At 43.2% G+C, this 17878-nt stretch overlaps 1 protein-coding gene across 5 annotated transcripts in view; it reads right to left on the minus strand.

Annotated features, from left to right (window-relative positions):
• The window catches only part of PHEX (phosphate regulating endopeptidase X-linked), a 259915-nt gene that overhangs the window by 229655 nt on the left and 12382 nt on the right, over nt 1-17878 (minus strand). For 3 of the 5 annotated variants that reach the window (XM_081793111.1, XM_081793113.1, XM_081793109.1), the window contains 2 exons: nt 4447-11916; nt 1741-3566 (listed from right to left, as the gene is read on the minus strand). In XM_081793111.1, the coding sequence (XP_081649237.1) occupies nt 1741-1858 (118 nt within the window). In that variant the 5' untranslated portion in view covers nt 1859-3566; nt 4447-11916. Of the gene's footprint in view, nt 1-1740; nt 3567-4446; nt 17724-17878 lie in introns of those variants that run through there. The other 2 variants (XM_081793110.1, XM_081793112.1) reach the window with 2 other exon arrangements.

The raw sequence follows: 17878 nt of genomic DNA on the forward strand, positions 1-17878 counted from the left end.
AACACAGATTCTGAATTAGTGGGTCTTGGGCTGAAGCGCAGGCTCCCAAGTGGTGCTGATGCTGCTGGTCCATGGACCGCACTGAGTAGTGAGGGTGTCGGGAGGCCACACCTTTATTCTCTAACATCATTCAGGCTGCTCTTAGAAATCTGCAGTAAGAGCCAGGTTACTGGGCACACTGCAAAGTTATTTTTTTCTGCTTTATGCAGGCCTCCTTACCCATAATAGCATTGCCTGGCTTCATGAACTTTACTATGCTCTAAAACCTTTAGAGCTGTTTCCAAAGAATCATCTCCTCTTAAAGAACAAAGATTTGCTGCCATTGAGAATATTCCAACTAATATGGAACGGCCTCAGAATGTAATCATAATGGTGGAATTTCAAAATGCTCAAGCAATAGTAACATCGTTAAAAAGAGCACATATTTTTCAATAAGCAATCATCATTGGGATTTCTGAGTGTAGGAGTGTTCGCAAAACACAAATAGTCTAACTTTGCACTCACTTCCCACATCCTATGTAGTCCCTCGGCATGCCTGTATCACTTTTCCTCCTGTTTGTACTTCAGGGTAGGACACGTCTAAATCCCAAGTGCTGAGAAATCTCAGAAAAGTGTTTGAGAGCCACAAATTCAGTTGCAGGAGTAGGAGGTTAGCTGTATATTGAAAGCAATAAACCTATCTAATTTCCTAAATCTTCAGCCACAGAAAACATGGAAAGATGGTTGGCTGCTTTTAGCAGAGTTTTCAACCACACAACCCTAACTCTTGTAAAGTTTAATCACTGATTTCCCTTGCCAAAACAAACATGGCCTCCTGAAACCTGTACACACCCAAAGAATGTTTCCAGGCTTGCTGTATTTCAGACTGCACCTAAACTCTCCTAAATATAGGGCTTGTTCCTATATACCTTTCAAGCTAGTGAAATAGTATGAGCTGTATGAAAAAAACACAAAGGGTAATAATCAAGGGCTCAAAATGCCTACAATTTTAGAACACCTGTGTCCCCTTTCCAAGACATTTCATCCTTATTCATAGGAATGTGCTTTTCATCACATATGCTCTCTGGGTACATCATTCTTACCAAGAGTCATTACAATAATTGAATCCCAGTACCTTTCAAATGCTGGAAGGAAAACCTCTGTTTTCCTTCATATTAATTTTTAAATCTACTAGAAAGGCAGAGTTAACATTTCATCCCACCAGAGTCACTGGATTAGAAAGGCACTGAAGAATATCATCAAGGTGCATATTTAAAGACTGCTTTGTATTTTTTTTTTTTTAGTTAAATTTCATGATTCGTTCAGGCAAACATTAACAAAAATCAAAGGGGCAAAAAATTCCAGCGTGGTTTTGATCACAATGTAAAAGTCTTTCCTCACAAAATAAATGAAAGTATCTGACTATGAAATCACAAACATTCATTCTGCTAAATGTAATGTAACGCGTAAAGGAAATGTTTGCCCAGTATGACCAAATCCTCCAGCCACCGGAATCCACTTTATACCCACTTCACATTATGGACTATATGCCTCGTGCTTGGGCGTATTTATTCATTCCGCGTCCTAAAGAAAAGGCCCCTTTCGCACTTACATATTTAATAGAAGCTAAGGCCACGCCACCTACTAACACGTGCAAGCGGCCCCCCACCCCCGCCTGCATCCTGACAAGGTTTGCCAGGATAAAGCACAAGGACACTTAACTGCACTCGCCCTGTTCCCTGGCCTCACCGCCCCACTTACCTAGAAAGAGGATCGTGCCCAGCACCAGAGTGCCACCAATGAACACAACCAGGGCGATTCGAGTACCTCTGTTGGCTGTTTTTCCAGGCTCCGTGCTGCTCCCCATTTCTGCTTCCATCAGGAGGGACGTAGAGGCCACGCGAAGAGAAAGTCACTTTTTGTGGTTTGGTGGCTGGTCTCAAGAACCTGTGAGGCGTTGACATCCAAGGTTCTCTTGCTCTTCTACTAAAAGACAGCTTTAAAAAATCCCGTCAGAAAATCTTCCCTCGCCACCCTTTCTCAAATATTTCTTCACAAATGAAATAAAAGAAACCCAAAATATTGGTTGCCTTGGCTTTCCCCCTGACCAGACAAAACAAACAGTGGTTGCTTTATCTTGGGGCTCTCCCCCCAGCAAAGTCCCTCTCAACCGATTGTTTGGCAGGCTCTTCTCTCAGGCGTTCTGAGTGTACATGTTTTACTATGCTGCTGAACAGATGTTTTAGCTATTTAAATGTATAGTCACTTGGGGAGGAAAAAACAATTGTCTTTATCAAAACTGGATTCTCATCAAACTCTTCCAAACCATGATAAGTTAGGTGGCAAGGATTCTCCGGACCCACTTTAAGGTCTCAATGAATCACGTAATTCTTTTGCAATAATCATTCTGCTCGCCTGAATTGTCTCCATCAAAGATATTGTTTCTGTGTGCAAGTCCCTTTTTAAAGCCCTCTAAGAGTTCCTGGGATATCCTGGAGCATTTTATTTTAGGAACTTTGTGTATGACGGCATGTGCCAAAAATCAGAGTCACAGTCCAGTGCAGTGCAAAGTAGCAATTAAGACAACCTACGGAGGCTGATGGTTTTGACTGGAATTTTTTTTAAGGAAAAGGAAAAAGCATTTCCTCTCTGTGGTGCTAGGAATTGTACAGAACGCGGGTAAGTGATCGAATTCAGCTTATTAGCAACCACAGAAGAGATGGTAAAAGATTTTTGCTTCCCTGCATGTTTTGATGGAAAGTGCCCCCAGGTATTTTGTCCTCCAGTCCCATGGAGGGAGCCATTGGTTCATAGTTTTGTGTTTACATAAAATGCCCATTTCAGCAGATTCTGCAGGATAAAATCAAAGGCAATTTGTTTCTCTGGAAAGACTCAGTTAATGACTGGGTCTTTGATTTCTTTAATTATGCTAACAATTTAAATTATGACAATCTGCTTTCTTCATGGGGAAGGGCAACTGAGATCCCAATGCTATTGAAATGCTACCGATTTTATTATCCAGTGATACAAATATCATTAATTCTCAACACAATTACTACTTATCTGCTTTTGTTTCACTATAGGTCATAGGACAGTGGGGGTGGGGATGGAGGCTCAGTCTGAAAACCAGTAGAGCACAGTTGTCATGCAAAACTTGTGCCCATGGCCTTGTGTGTCACACCAGAGCTAGCAGACGCTGTTGAGCCCAGTATAACATGGCCACGTGTTCATGGTCCTATCCGGCTGGTCTTGGTCAGGTCTTAGATCCTTAGCATGGGATTCTTCTGAGGTTTATTCCAAAGCACATCCTACCTTACTTTCTGCTCATTTCATGTTGCTCCAAAGCCAGAAAAGCATAAGCGTTTGTCCAAATTATGACATCACAGTATATTGTAGATATTATGTGCTCATTAGCTGTTGATGTTATTTTGTTGCTGTTACACCATACACATCTTAGCAGGCCTTTGGCTCCTAGGATGGGATTCTCAGAAGAGTTTTTGGACTTGACTCCATAGTACTTCTTAAGACTGTGAGCTCCATGAAGTCAGGAATCATGTCCATCAAGTTCAATGCTACAGCCCCAGCACCTACAGCCCATGGCCCATAGCAGTGAAGGGAGAAATAAGAACAAGGAAAATCAGGCAAGTTAGCTCCAGGCATTCACTCTTAAAAAGCAGCTTGAGGAAACTCAGATGTTAGTGTCTGGGGGTCTCTCAGGCTCCCAATTCCTTCTTTTTTTTTTTTTTTTTCCCAATTCCTTCTAAATGCTCAAATGATAACGATACATCACCTAGGTGTAGCACTTTCATATCCCATTTTAACTTCATGGTAAACTTACGTGCTTGATGGCAAAAGTATTTTTTTTTTTATCTCTGGTTTGCAAATGACAACACTGAGACCCAAGGATCAGCCTCAAGCAGCATAGCAAACTCAGGAAAGGGGAAGGTGGGGAGAGAGGATCACTGCCATACACTGTTTGCCTGCTTGAGAGAGGTCCCTGTGCACGTGGGAGAGGCCATACACACAAACATGACACCAGGACCCACCTCCTCCAGCTTTCCTTTCTTCTCTAAGTCTCCTCACACCTTCTGGGTCCAGACTAGCATGCAGTGGTGGCTGCTGGTTGCCGGCTGGGGTAGCCTTCACCCACCTTGGAATGGTGATTTCCCCAGAGGTGAGGGCAATGGGGACTTACCCTGATCTACACCTATCCATCACTTAACCACATGAAATCATTCCTGAACTCTCAATTGCAAAGTGAAAAGCCATTAAACCAAAAAATACTTCCGTTAATTGTAATAGGAAAACTACGATGCAGTCCATCCCAAACTAAGATGTGCAAATGCAGAAAGAAAATGTATTAACTCAACAATGAAAACAAGCCTATAAAAGTAATAACTTGTGCGGTGTTGAAAATAAATACAGTTTGTTCATGTAATGCAAGAAATGAAGTTTTATTTTACTCACCAAAGGAATAAGGAAGACTTGAGAGTGGGTGAGGATTGGTAGGAGAAATGGTGCCAGTGAATCACCCATTAGAAGGTGCAGTCTTCATTCTGTGCCATTTTCTGCATTAATTTTTCTACCTTTTGGGAGATGTCAATTATCTTTCACTCAAACTACATTGAAAAACACATTTGTAGCACAGACGGGGTGCCTGGCTGGCTCAGTCAGTGGAGCTTGCTACTCATGATCTCAGGGTTGTGGGTTCAAGCCCCGCATTGGGTATAGAAATTACTTTTTAAAAAATCTTAAAGAGAAAAGAAAAAAGTTGTAGCTCAGAAAAAAAATTATAGCAAAATAAAGAAGTTCAAAGTACAGAGAAATATAATGAGTGCTTACAAAAGACAAAAGCAAGGGTTTGCAAACTAGGGCACATGGGCCAAATCGGGCCCATTGCCTATTTTTGTAAATAAAGTTTTATGAAATAAAGTCACCCCCATTCAGTTACATACTGTCTACGATGGCTTTCATGCTACAAGGTCAGAGTTGAGTCGCCTGCAACACAGATATGACCCATGAAGCTTATTTACTCTCTGGCCCTTTACGGAAACCATGGACTAAAGAGCAATAGAAGATACTACCTATGTGGCACACATACAGAAAGCAGAATGTTCACTCGCACTCGGCCGGCTTCTCAAAACTGTTCCATTTGATGTTCTCTGAATACAAGCTGTCGTGTTAGGGAAATTGGTCAATGTGTCTTTGTCTAAAACTGTATTAAAACTATGGCATATTACTTAGTGTGTTTTGGGGTAGAGTGTCATTCTGGGATAAAAAAGGAGGATGTCAAAAAATTTTATAATTTCTCAAGAGCTGTGAAAATTAGTTAACTGAAAAGTCACTCTGCAGGGAAGTCCGCTTTATAATCTGGTATGCACCCACTCAATTGTTTCAATTAAGAACCTTCAGGATCGGGGCACCTGGGTGGCTCAGTCATTTGAGCGTCTGACCCCTGATTTCAGCTCAGGTCATGATCCCAGGGTCATGGGTTCCAGCCCTGTGTTGAGTATACAGCCTGCTTAAGATTCTCTCTCTCTCCCTCTGCCCCTCTCCTCCGCTCACACAAGTTGTCTCTCTAAAACAAATAAATAAATACATACATACATAAATACATAAATCTAAAAAAATATTTTAAAAGAACATCCAGGACTATCTGGAGCTTTAACTAGAATCGGTCAATGGAATCAGCAGAAATTTCTTGAGCATTTCTCGGGTGCCTGGCCCCGTACAAGGCCCTGTGAGGGAAGACAAAGAAGCCATGCCAGAGATTCCAGACTGGCAAACTGGGCTCAGTCACAAAAATATGCAAAACCCTTGGCAACTTAGTCACAGAACACTAAAGGCCAACAAGTGTCCAGGAAAGTAGAAATCCCTGAGGGCCAGATTTGTTGGGGAGACTTCCAGGGGGACCCGCAAGAACAGACAGCTTGAGGGAAAAGAAAGGCTTCCAGACAGGCCAAAGCCCGCCCCAACATGGGACTTGCCTGGGCATTTACATCTCTCCCCGCCGGACTCACAGGTAAGATCATTCATCCAGAAGTAAGTGAATCCTGCAACCTGTGCCCTGCCTCAGTGGCGGGAAGACAACTGAAGCTGAGTCTTTATGCTAGACGAGCGCATCTGCTCGTTACTTGGCTGTACAGGGTCTTCTGTTTCAGGCAGTAAAATCCCATGTGAGCTGCAATTTCAGTGAGGAAGAAGGAAATGATTCAAAACCTGAAAAATGTATTCATCCATCCCCTGGAAGGAGGAGGGAGAGAGGGAGGGAACAAAGAGAAAGAAGAGCTAAATGCCGAAAACTCGAGAGCTGAGGGCTGTGGCAGAGCTCTGTTACTTGTTGGCAGGTCCTTCAGACTAGGGAGGGTTCCAGTCCCAGGCCTTCCACCAATGAGACTCATTACTTACATTATCTCTGATCTTTTTCAACATCTTTCTTAGCTAGGTGTTCTGTCTCCTTTTACAGATGAGGAAACTGAAGTTTGGAGCTATTAAGTGATTTGCCCAAGGTCACACAGCAGGTATTTGTCTCAAGGCCTGAGAGGTTTCAAATTCCAACCTCTTTTCTCTCTGCCCTGTTACTTGATAAATTTGCTTATCTACCTCAAGTAATTAGTGAAGGTAGGTGTAGCATGTCAAAATGACTCTTGAGACCTAGGAAAAGCGATAAACTATGCCTCCTGTAATTCTCTTGTTGAAAAGACTAATTATCAGCTCTTATTTCCTTAACAGGAACAGCAGTCATCATTAAATATGAGGAAAACCTTTGTTCAGTTGGGCAACAAGAATAGCAATGCACAAAATATCTCCTGATTTGCTGATGCTCATAAGTGAACACTAGGACAGGTATATAAATATGAAAGGCTTTCTATCCGTGTATTGTACTGTTCACTTCTGAGCCTAAAGGGGGATTTCATTTCTTTTTCTCTTTTGATTTTATAACATTTTTTTTAACGTTTATTCATTTTTGAGAGAGCATAAGTGGGGGAGAGGCAGAGAGAGGGGAAGACACAGAATCACAAGCAGGCTCCAGGCTCTGAGCGGTCAGCACAGAGCCTGACGCGGGTCTGAAACTTGAACCGTGAGATCATGACCTGAGCCGAACTCAGATGCTTAACAAACCGAGTCACCCAGGCGCCCCTGGGGGGATTTTTATTTCTTGATCTTCTCACACCCTTGGCCATACAGCTTCTTCAGTGCACATTCACGTCATGTGTATTATCCCCAGTCCTTACAGCAGTCTTATGGTATAGGAATCTTCTCTGTTTTACACTCAAAGACAGGGAAACTGTCAGAGGATAGGTAATATTCCCAAGGTCACATGGTGGGCAAATTGTCAGTGCCCAGTGGGAACTCAAATCTGTCGAACTCTTGTTTGGAAATGTACCCAGGATTTGGTTTTAACAGGTATAGTAAGATGACAGACACAGAGAAAGACTTTGAAAGAAGAGTTTATTACTTGCAGTTTTCGAGAGGAAGGGGCATGCCATGTCACACAGGGCCACATGGGGAAGCACTGGGGTTGGTCAGGTGGCAGAAGGAGCAAGGGGAAAATATGCACAAAAGCCTTTTATTGTGGTTTTCAAAAAAAGAAATGGGCAGGCAGGTTAAGCAGCTGAGGCAGGCTTAGGAAGGTAGAATTTGAATAATGAATAATGTCAGCAGGTGGTGGTCTATAGGAGGGGTCTCTAGTTGTCAAGCACCTGGCCTTGGTGTGATTTAGGTTCTGGATGGATGATGTCCTGGACTGCAGGAGCCTGAGAAAAGGAGGCAGGTGAGGGGATGGATGCAGAATTGGTTGGTTTGCATTTCTTTTTTTTTTTCTTCCTCTCTCTCTCTCTTTTTCTTAAATGGGGGGGGGGGGGCAGAGAGAGGAGAGAGAGAGAGAATCCCAAGCATGCTCCTCACTGCCAGGGTGGAGCCCGATGAGGGACTCAAAACCATGAACCGCAAGATCACGACCTCAGCCAAAACCGAGTCTGCTGCTCACCCGCTCACCTAAACCACCCAGGTGCCCCGGGTTGGTTTGCATTTCAAAGGCACGCTACAAGGCAAGTCATTTACTATCTCTAGGAATTAGCTAATCTGGGAGGCCCTCCCTGCGGGTCCACAAGGCCCAAAGATGTCAAAGACTCACAAAGTATAGAAAATTAAAGACTTGAGTAACACAGCTCCAAAACCCTTCAGACCTTTCCCAAAACATTCTACTGCATAGCAATCTACTGAAATGTAATAACTGTTCATCCAAGTAGTGTTTCCATGCTACATCCTCAAAGTGATCAGATCCACCCTGACCCCTTGGTTAGACTACTAGGATACAGAAGTTTGTATGCCTTTGATTAATTATAGCCAACGGTTCAAGGATGGCTTACTCGGATGTTTAATGACAGCAAGAATCTCCTGGAAGCCTGGTTTAAACACAGATGAGTGAGGGGCGCCTGGGTGGCTCAGTCGGTTGCGCTTCTGACTTCGGCCCAGGTCACGATCTCACTGTGAGTTTGAGCCCCGCGTCGGGCTCTGTGCTGACAGCTCAGAGCCTGGAGCCTGCTTCGGATTCTGTGTCTCCCTCTCTCTCTAACCCTCCCCCACTCATGCTCTGTCTCTCTCTGTCTCAAAAATAAAATAAAACATAAAAAAAAAATTGTTTAAACACAGATGAGTGGGCTCTATCCCTTGAGTGTGTTTCAGTAGCTCTTGGATGGTCTGAAATGTGTATTTCTTTTTTTTTTTTTTAAGTTTATTTATTTTGAGAGGAGGGGAAGGGCAGAGAGAAAGAGGGAGAGAGAGAATCCCAAGCAGACTCCACACTGTCAGCGCAGAGCCCAATGTGGGGCTTGAACTCACAGACCATGAGATCATGACCTGAGCTGAAATCGAGAGTCAGACACGTAACCAACTGAGCCATCCAGGTGGCCCTGAAATATGTAGTTCCAACAAGCTTCCAGGTGATGCTAATGCCGTCGGACTTAGGACCACATTTTGAGGACCGCCGGCTTAGAAACACCATTGAATCTTTCAGTAAGGCAAACTGAAGAACTAACAAAACTAAACATTAAACTTTTGTAGCGAATCCAGGGATGACATTCAAAATATTTAACAAGATTTAAATAATCAAAGAGCCAGCCTGTTATGACTTGGTTAAAATAACATTTGTTAAGTAGAACACAGGGTGGTAGATTGTGAGCCATGGTTCAACAAATGACTGCAGGAGAAATTGAAATGGAGAAGTTTCTTACTTGCCCAGCATGGAGGTCGTGGAGGACGTGCTCGGCAATGCCTCAGAGCAGGACATGGGGAGGTCAAGGCAGAGCACACAGAGAAAGAGTCAGGACCTGGGCACATGCCTTCATTAGTCCCTGTGGGTGGAGCGCTTTGGGGTTCCCAGGCTAAGGCCAAATTGGTCACTTCAAACTAAAAAGGGCAGAGTTGCGATAAGCCTCGAGGAGGTTTATCTAAGGGGCACCCTGAGGGGCGAGGGCAACCGTTCCTCGATAAGGGCTGCTGGGGAAATCCGATCAGGAACTTACATGTGTCTGTGATCCTGTGGGCTGTTATCCAGGGCACGTGCTTGCGTGAGGGGTGAGGGTCAACTGAAGGTCCCCACGGGCTGCTTGGCCAAACAAAATGGATGTCGAGGCAACAGCACCATGGGGTAGCTTAGCTAAACGTTCCAACAGGCACTACTTCTTAGCTGCTGGATCTGCAGGGGCCCAGGGGAGGGGCTGGGGTGGATGAGGCTGCCAGGAGGGCCTGGAGCCATTGCCAAGTAAGGACGCATTTCAATAGTTAACAGCTACAGCCGCACCAGCGGGAGCCAACTGAATTGCGATCCTGAGTCAAATTTCAAATGAACTTATGATGGTGCTTTAAGGCCCTTCGGCAGCGGCTGTCAGCCTGTGGGAAAATGTCCAAGTGCGTCACATGGAGCTCCTGCGTGACTGAACCCTCACAATCCTCCAGTCATTCTAAACCCCTTCAAGTTCCCAGACACACCCAACTTCATCCAGCCTTTGTGCTCTCAGAAAAAAGATTTTTGCCTGGAAAACCATTTCCTGAGAAACTCAGATTCGTCTTTTAAGACTTAGTTCAGACTCCTTTGGAAAACGTCCTAAACCACTGTTCTTATCCAGGTCATGGAGTGACCTGTCACGTCACTTGGATTGTATGATGATGAGATCTCTATAGGGATCCACCCCATTAGACTACAGGCAAGCGTGGGGCAGGCATTTACCATAAGGCATCAGTTTTAAGAGGGACTTTTTTTCAAGCTTTAACATCTCTAGAAGTAGAGTGTACCTCATATTTACACAGCATTTTTCTCTCTTAATGGTATATAGTATGGTAGTACATCTTACAATCAATTGTATCTTAGATTCAACGAAATAAGCTTTTTTTTCCTTCCCTGTACCCACATCTCTTTGGGCAATACTGAGTATGTAGGATACGCTTTGGCTCTCAGCTTCATTCTGACCTTCTAGCATGTTCAATGTCAAGGCCACAGACAACATCTTCCGGGCTCCCTTGCCATCTGAGTTCTGGATTCTGTCAGTGGAAGGCATTCTTGGGCAGGAGGCAGGTAAAAGTCTGCTCCAGATTTTGCCAGCTGTTCCTGCTCCTAACGGTGGCTCCAGCAGTCAACAGTGGGCTCCTGCAACAGCGGGGGCAGAGGCGACAGCAGCAGAGGCATAGGGCCACCGGTGCCCACAGACTCCAGAAGCATCAGCAGGACTGTGGCTCCTGGAGTCCCAGTCAGGCAGCAGCCGCAGGGGCAAGTGTTTCTGCGGACTCCGGGTCCACACATTTCCTCCTTTGCTAGCAATAGCAGCTTTCTGAAGTTACAGAACTCTGAGTGCCATCGTCCCCTCTTTGCTCCTTCTGCCAATTGGTTCCGATACCTTTAGAACCAATTCTCTGCATTAAACACACCCTCTTTATGGGGCACCTGGGTGGCCCAATCAGTTGAGCATCTGACTTCGGCTCAGGTCATGATCTCGCAGTTCGTGAGTTCGAGCCCCACATTGGGCTCTGTGCGGACAGCTCGGAGCCTGGAGCCTACTTCAGATTCTGTGTCTCCCTCTCTCTGCCCCTCCCCTGCTCACACTCTGTCTCTGTCTCTGTCTCTGTCTCTCTTTTTCTCTAAAATAAATAAACATTAAAAAATGCAAATACACCCTCTTTAAGATAGGCAGAGTGGTTTCTGCTTTCCTGACTGAACACTGACAGCCATGGTTCCCTTCCCTGTCCTTCTGTAACTGCCAGCAGTGCCATTCAGGTTGATGCCGATCTCCATGCTCCCGGGCAGCACAGCACAGCGGTGACAGTGGTTAAGTGCATGGCATCCATGAGTGAACTTCCTGGGCTAGATTCCTAGCATTCGCTGCTACCTACTTCTATGTGACCTTGAGAAAATTGCCTAATCTCTCAGGTTCTCAGTTTTGTCATCGGACAAAAGGGGATAACAACAATCTTCGTCTTCTAGCGTTATCATAAGATGAGGTTCTTAAAAAGGTGCCTGAAGAAATATACCTGTGGATGCTTCCTGGTGTTTGTTTTTAACTCTTATTCAGGGCTATCTATGCCAATGGGAAGTATTCAGTGCAGATCGACTGGAGGAGGGAAGGAGGAAGGGAGGGGGGAAGGGAAACAGAGGGGAGGACAGGAGAGAGGAAGAGAAGAAGGGAAAGGCCCTGAGGGCTCAGGGCAGCAGCTCCTTTCCAAGAGGCATAGAATTATTTCAGTATTTTAAGAAGCAGCAGAGCCATCCAGTTGCTTACCAGCAGAACACCAGGCTGGCTCCCTTCCTCATCCATGATCTTAAAGTCACACCACCTCCTACTCTTCCCCAACACAAGATGCACAGATTAATTCTGCCAAAGGCATTGCGATGGTTTTCTCTTTCCTTGGAAGGTATGTCAAAGTGGTGCCTGTCCTTCATATCTGGAATACATACAGAATGTGTACAAAGCGGTAAGAAAAGACAGATCACCCAATAGAAAAAGTGAACCAAAGATTTTGAAGAGACACTTCAAAAAGAGGTTCTCCAAGTGACCAATAAACATTAGAAAAGCAGCTCAACTTCATTAGTCCTTAAGGAAATGCAAATTAGAACCACAACAGTGTCCCCTCTTCTCTGGTTCTTTCTCTTGCTCTTCACCACAGACCCTGGTCATCCTCCAATTCTAGTTGGTTGTGTTCCTATTGGCTGTAAAAATAGCCAAGTGTGAACACACACCTGTCTGTTTTCTCCTGTCTTTGAGCCACTTGAGGGCTTCCTCATGGTCCGGACATCTTTACACCCCTGGGACTTTCCAGAGAAGGCACTTAACATTGCAGGATGAATGCAACTGGAATCTCAGAGATGACTGAAAAGCTAGCCTGAACAGGCTGGGTTCAGAATGTGACTTTGCAGCTGGGATGAAAAGAAAGGAATAGAGAGTAGCGATAATGAACCTTTTCTCTGAAGTTACTAGACATCATCAAGGACAAGAGGGAAATTATTTCTTGTTCATGTCTCATCTGCCATAATAACTCACCATTGTATTCCTTAATGTCAAGTGTTCTCTGAGTGCACTGAACCTGGTTTTTATCAAATGAAGACCTATTCCTTTTCTCTAGAACTTTCTGCCAATCGAATACTCAGTGGGGGAAAAAAAGGATGCATGCCCATTACATAGGGCATCTTCTACAAATGGAGGAAGGGAACTAAGATAAGATTTTCAAATTTCAACTGATTATTTTCAGTTTCTTATTTGTTTGTTTCTTTTAGAGAGATAGCCTGTATGCATGAGAGCAAGGGAGGAGGCAGGGAGAGAGAGAGAGAGAGAGAGAGAGAGAGAGAGAGAGAGAGAGAGAGAGAGAATCTTAAGCAGTCTCCATGCTCAGTGCGGAGACCCATGCAGGGCTCAATCCCACCACCCTGGGATCATGACCTGAGCCAAAATCAAGTCAGATGCTCCCCCAAAAGAGCCATCCAGGCACTCCTATTTTCAGTTTCATAAAGCATGTGAAAATTTTTGACTCTACAAAGAGCTTGTTTGACACAATATAATATTTGCCATTATTCTTCCAAACATAGCTTTTATGAGTACTCACTGTCCATATTTTTAAACATTTTTTATGCAGTTCCTCAGGCTCATTCCTACACTGTGGGATCTGAGATCAGGGCGCAAATGCATCCATACACCATTTAAAGCTGTAAATGAGTCTACAAACCATTAAATACATCCTCTCCTAACGTGTAAGTATCTCACTTCTACACCTGGAAGGCCAGGTCCCAATTCAGAATTCTCAAACTCTGTGCAGTTCAATGCAAAAACATGTTGGCAGGCCAGGGCCCTCAGCCCACCACCTTTTCTCTGCTCATACCCCCAGCAGCAGCAGCACCTCGCCCACCTGCCAGAGCCCAGGAGGAGTCTTCCATCAGAAAGATGGGATGAAAACTGAGAAAGAGACCCCCATGGGCCCTGGAAGTGTGCTCTGAGTGGTTTGGGCAGGAAATTTCAAGTCTCGGGGATACAAACTGTGTTCTGGAAGGGGACACAGGCACACCCCTTGGCACGGCAGACAGCTCACCCAGTGGTGAGGGGCACAGCTATTAGGACAGCCTCAGTGAAAGGCCTCTTGAAACCAGGACCCAGGGCAGGGGTCCTCTTGCCCAGTTCTCAGGGCAAAACTGTAGCCCTTATCACACAGCTTACACTTTACGTCATTTCACATCCAACCTACTCAAATAGATTTAACCTACAATATTTTTTTTATGTTTTATTTTTTATTTAAGTTTACTTACTTATTTTGAGAGAGAGGGAGAGAGTGAACAGGGGAGGGGCAGAGAGAGGGAGAGAGAATCCCAAGCAGGCTCTGCACTATTGTAACAGAGCCAGATGTGGGGCTTAATCCCACGAACCGTGAGATCGTGACCTGAGCTGAAATCAAGACTCGGATGCTCAACCTCCCCAGGCACCCCTGCAAGAGTTTGTTTGTTTGTTTGTTTGTTTGTTTGTTTGTTTTAAGAGAAATCTAGATGTCAGGTGTTGGGAATGAGCTACCCACTGCACCCAAGGGACTGCACAGCTGAAACAAAAAGGAAAAGATCTATGAGGCATTCTTAAATAAAGTAATTTATGCAAGTTCATTTGTTGAAGGAGCAATGTTGTTCAACATGTCCAATTCCAGGAATGTTTTATTGTGTTGGTATTATATAAAATTTATCAGGTGATATATGAATTTCAAAAAAACCTAATACATTATCCAAACAGGAAAGATCATTTGTCTTCCCTGGGAGGTGATAAATACTGTATTAAGCAACAGACAGCCTCACTGATATTCTTAGCCATGAATTCCATTTGGAGTTTACTGCTCATCTTAAAGGCTTAGCATTATTTAACTGTAATAACCCCCAATCATAACCACTCAGACAATCGATCCCATTTAATCACTGAGGTTTCTGTAATGTGGAAAAGGCCGGATTATTTTTGTTTGAAGTGAGCATAGCAAGTCTCACAGTATGGTATAATTAAGAACTGTTTACTTTTTCTTAAATTCAGCACCCTCACCCCCACCTCAAAAGCTAGACATTAAAGTACTAAATATAATGATCTTGGAAAACCAAATTGCTATGTTCCTGGCAGTCCTTCCCTGGTTTCCCTTAAACATTTCTATCTGAAATGAGGATGAATAAAAAAAGAAAAAAAAAAAGAAACCTGGAAAATATACAGCTATCCCTTCACTGTATCTTCCACCTAACCATCAGAGTTTCCGTTCAAGGACTGAAAAACAGTCCCTCCCTCCTTCCTCTGTCCCTTTTTCGCTATTTTAGATTGTTACCCTCATTGTTTCAAATGTCCATGGGGCACACCATGCAGGATCAGGAGACCCCAGCCCGCTATTTTATGTCTGTGAGTTAGTCTCCCCAGGTAGACTGGAGGATGTCTCTGAGGGCCTTAGTCACCTTGATATGTTCAGTATCCCCACCAGGGCCTGACACATGTTAGTACCCTTAGTGTTATTGAACAAACAAATGATTATCTTTTTGCCCTCACAAACTTTATAGTGTTGAGTTATTTGGGCATAAAGAATGTCAGAATCAGTTCCCTGTGTAAGCAAATTAAATCAGTGTGCTACCACTACAAGGTTTAGAATCTAAGAGTGAGAAATTGTAGCTATAACATCCTGGATGATTCCATTCAAATCCCACTGGCTAGCGTATGACAGAGAACTCCCAGAACAATGACAAGACTGACAAGGCATGCCCTTGTGAAATCTTTTCTAAGATACACTTCATTTTAATTACATTTTATAATCACCAGGAGACTAGGTTTGGCTAGGCTTTGAGTAATTATACAACATTGCACTTAATACAAGGTTGTTTTTTAGAGGTGAAATTAAAGACATCAGATCCTGGAAATACTTAGAAGGGAATCGTTCTGCATGGGGTTGGAATAGGGGAGCAATACAATATGGCAGCTGATGTTGTTCTTCTTTTAAATGTGTTTTTAACACTGTGAGCTGCCTCTTATCACTTTGGGGAATAGATGAGTTACAGAGTATGAAGAAAGACAGATAACCACATGGATTTCACTGCTTAGCTAAGCACAATTTTGTGGTCTTCAAAAAACTGAGTAATGTTTCTTTTTTAAGGTGGTACGTGGGCCCCGGCTTAACACATTTACTAGCACTTGAATTGTTCCCCAGATAGAGCTCTTTTTTTTTGGTCGATTTCACATGCTGAACTGCTTTGTCCACAAACTTAATAAACTTAGATATAACTACCACATTTGATAAAGTATTTTATGCACAGCATCTTCAGTAATTTGTTATAATGCAGTTGTATAGCCTATGATAACTGACCCCACACAACTTAGCTGTTAATTTAAATGTTTACATTTAATGTGTTTTTCAAAAGTTTATTTATTGTGAGAGAGAGCACGGGAGAGGGGACAAGAGAGAGGGAAAAAGAATCACAATCAGGCTTTGTGCTGACAGAACAGCTCAGGCTCAGGCTCATTAAATTTAGCCACCCTAAATTTAATGTTTAAAAATAAATTGGGGCACCTGGGTGGCTCAGTCAAAGTTAAGCGTCCGACTCTTAATTTCAGCTCAGGTCATGATCTCATGGTTGTGGGATCAAGCCCCATGTCCGGTTCTGCGCTAAATGTGGAGCCTGTGTAAGATTCTCTCCCTCTCTCTCCCTCTATCCCTCTCCCCAGCTTGCACTTGCTCTCTCAAAAAATAAAAATAAATTTTAAAAAATTTAAAATAAAGTATATAGTCGGCCATCAGAAAAAAATAATTTCATCTAGCCTGGGATCAGCATCTTTTCCTTTTTGTAATATTCTAGAATAAAATACAATCCATTGGCATTGTGGCCATCTGTATATCTTTTTTTAAGTACATTTTTGGCACAGCCCCGTCAAATATCACTTTCTCAAAGTCCAAAAAAGCTGCTGAGCTCAGAAACAGGCCCATGAATAAATGAATAACTTAATGTAGGACAACAAAGGCATTTCAAATCATTGGTGAATGAATGGACAATTTAATCAAGGGTATCGGGACAAGTGGTGATCACAGTGGAACAAAATACCCTCACACCTCACAGCATACCAAAAACAAAATTAAAAAAACCCATAAAGACCTTTCCTTGCTCCTACAAAAAAAAAAAAAAAAGTTGCCAGGTAAGTGAAAGAATTAATTATAAAAAGCAAAAGTTCAAAACATGGCAGATTTTGTGTCTGTGTGTGTGTGTGGGGGTGTGTGTGTGTGTGTGTGTGTGTGTGTATGACGAGGCTAGGGAAACGTTTTTAAAACAAGACCAATAAACACAAGCCATAAGGGAAATAGACTGACAAATAGATCTTAATCTCACGGTTTGTGAGTTCGAGTGGGTTCTGCAATGACAGTGTACAGCCTGCTTGGGATTCTCTCTTTCTCCCTCTCTCTGTCCCTCTCCTCTCTCTAACTAACTAAATAAACAAACAAACTTAAAAAATCATTTAAAAAATAAAAAACTCATGTGCATCAAAAAATACCATGAATAAGTGAAAAGATAAAGCATGGCCAACGCTAGTCTTCTGATGATTACAAAATGTAATTTTAAAAAAAGGTGCAACTTAGAAAGATTTCTCAAGGGTAGACTGGGAATAGATACTCCTAACAATATAAGCAACACAGGATTAGGGCACCTGGGTGGCTCAGTCAGTTAAGCATCTGACTTCGGGTCATGATCTCATGGCTCATGAGTTCGAGCGCTGTTTCAGGCTCTGTGCTGACAGCTCAGAGCCTGGAGCCTGCTTCGGATTCTGTGTCTCCCTCTCTCTCTGCCCCTCCCCCACTCATGCTCTGTCTGTCTGTCTCTCTCTCTCTTTCTCAAAAATAAATAAACATAAGCAACACAGGATTAATATCCTCAACATGTAAACACAATAGATCAACAAGAAAATAAAAGCCCAAAGGACAGAAGATAGGCATTTTTCCAAAGAGGAACACTGGCTAGCCAATTAAGTTATAAAAATGTGCTCAACCTCATTAGTCATCAGGTAAATGAAAATTTAAACCATTACCATTTCACACTTCTAGACCAGCAAAAATTTTTAAATCTAACAATACTAGATGTTGAAAATGGAGCAACTTCAATTCTGATGTCCTGTCATAAATGTGTAAATTGGTACTTGATCTAAATTTCCACTTTGGAAAGCAATTTGGCAACATCTAATAAAGTCGAAGCCTGAAGAAGCAACCATATGAGAAGGTACTGGATAAAGTCGAAGCCTGAAGAAGCAACCATATGAGAAGGTACTGGAAGAGATGTTTGTTTTTAAATGAGTCTACCATGAGGTGCCATTTCTAAAAGAATTGTAAATTTAAAGGCCAGAAACCAAGGGGGGGGGGGGTGTAGCAGATAGTT

The sequence above is a fragment of the Panthera onca genome, chromosome X, assembly GCF_046562875.1.
Source record: "Panthera onca isolate mPanOnc1 chromosome X, mPanOnc1 haplotype 2, whole genome shotgun sequence".
In the NCBI taxonomy this organism is placed as follows: domain Eukaryota; kingdom Metazoa; phylum Chordata; class Mammalia; order Carnivora; family Felidae; genus Panthera; species Panthera onca.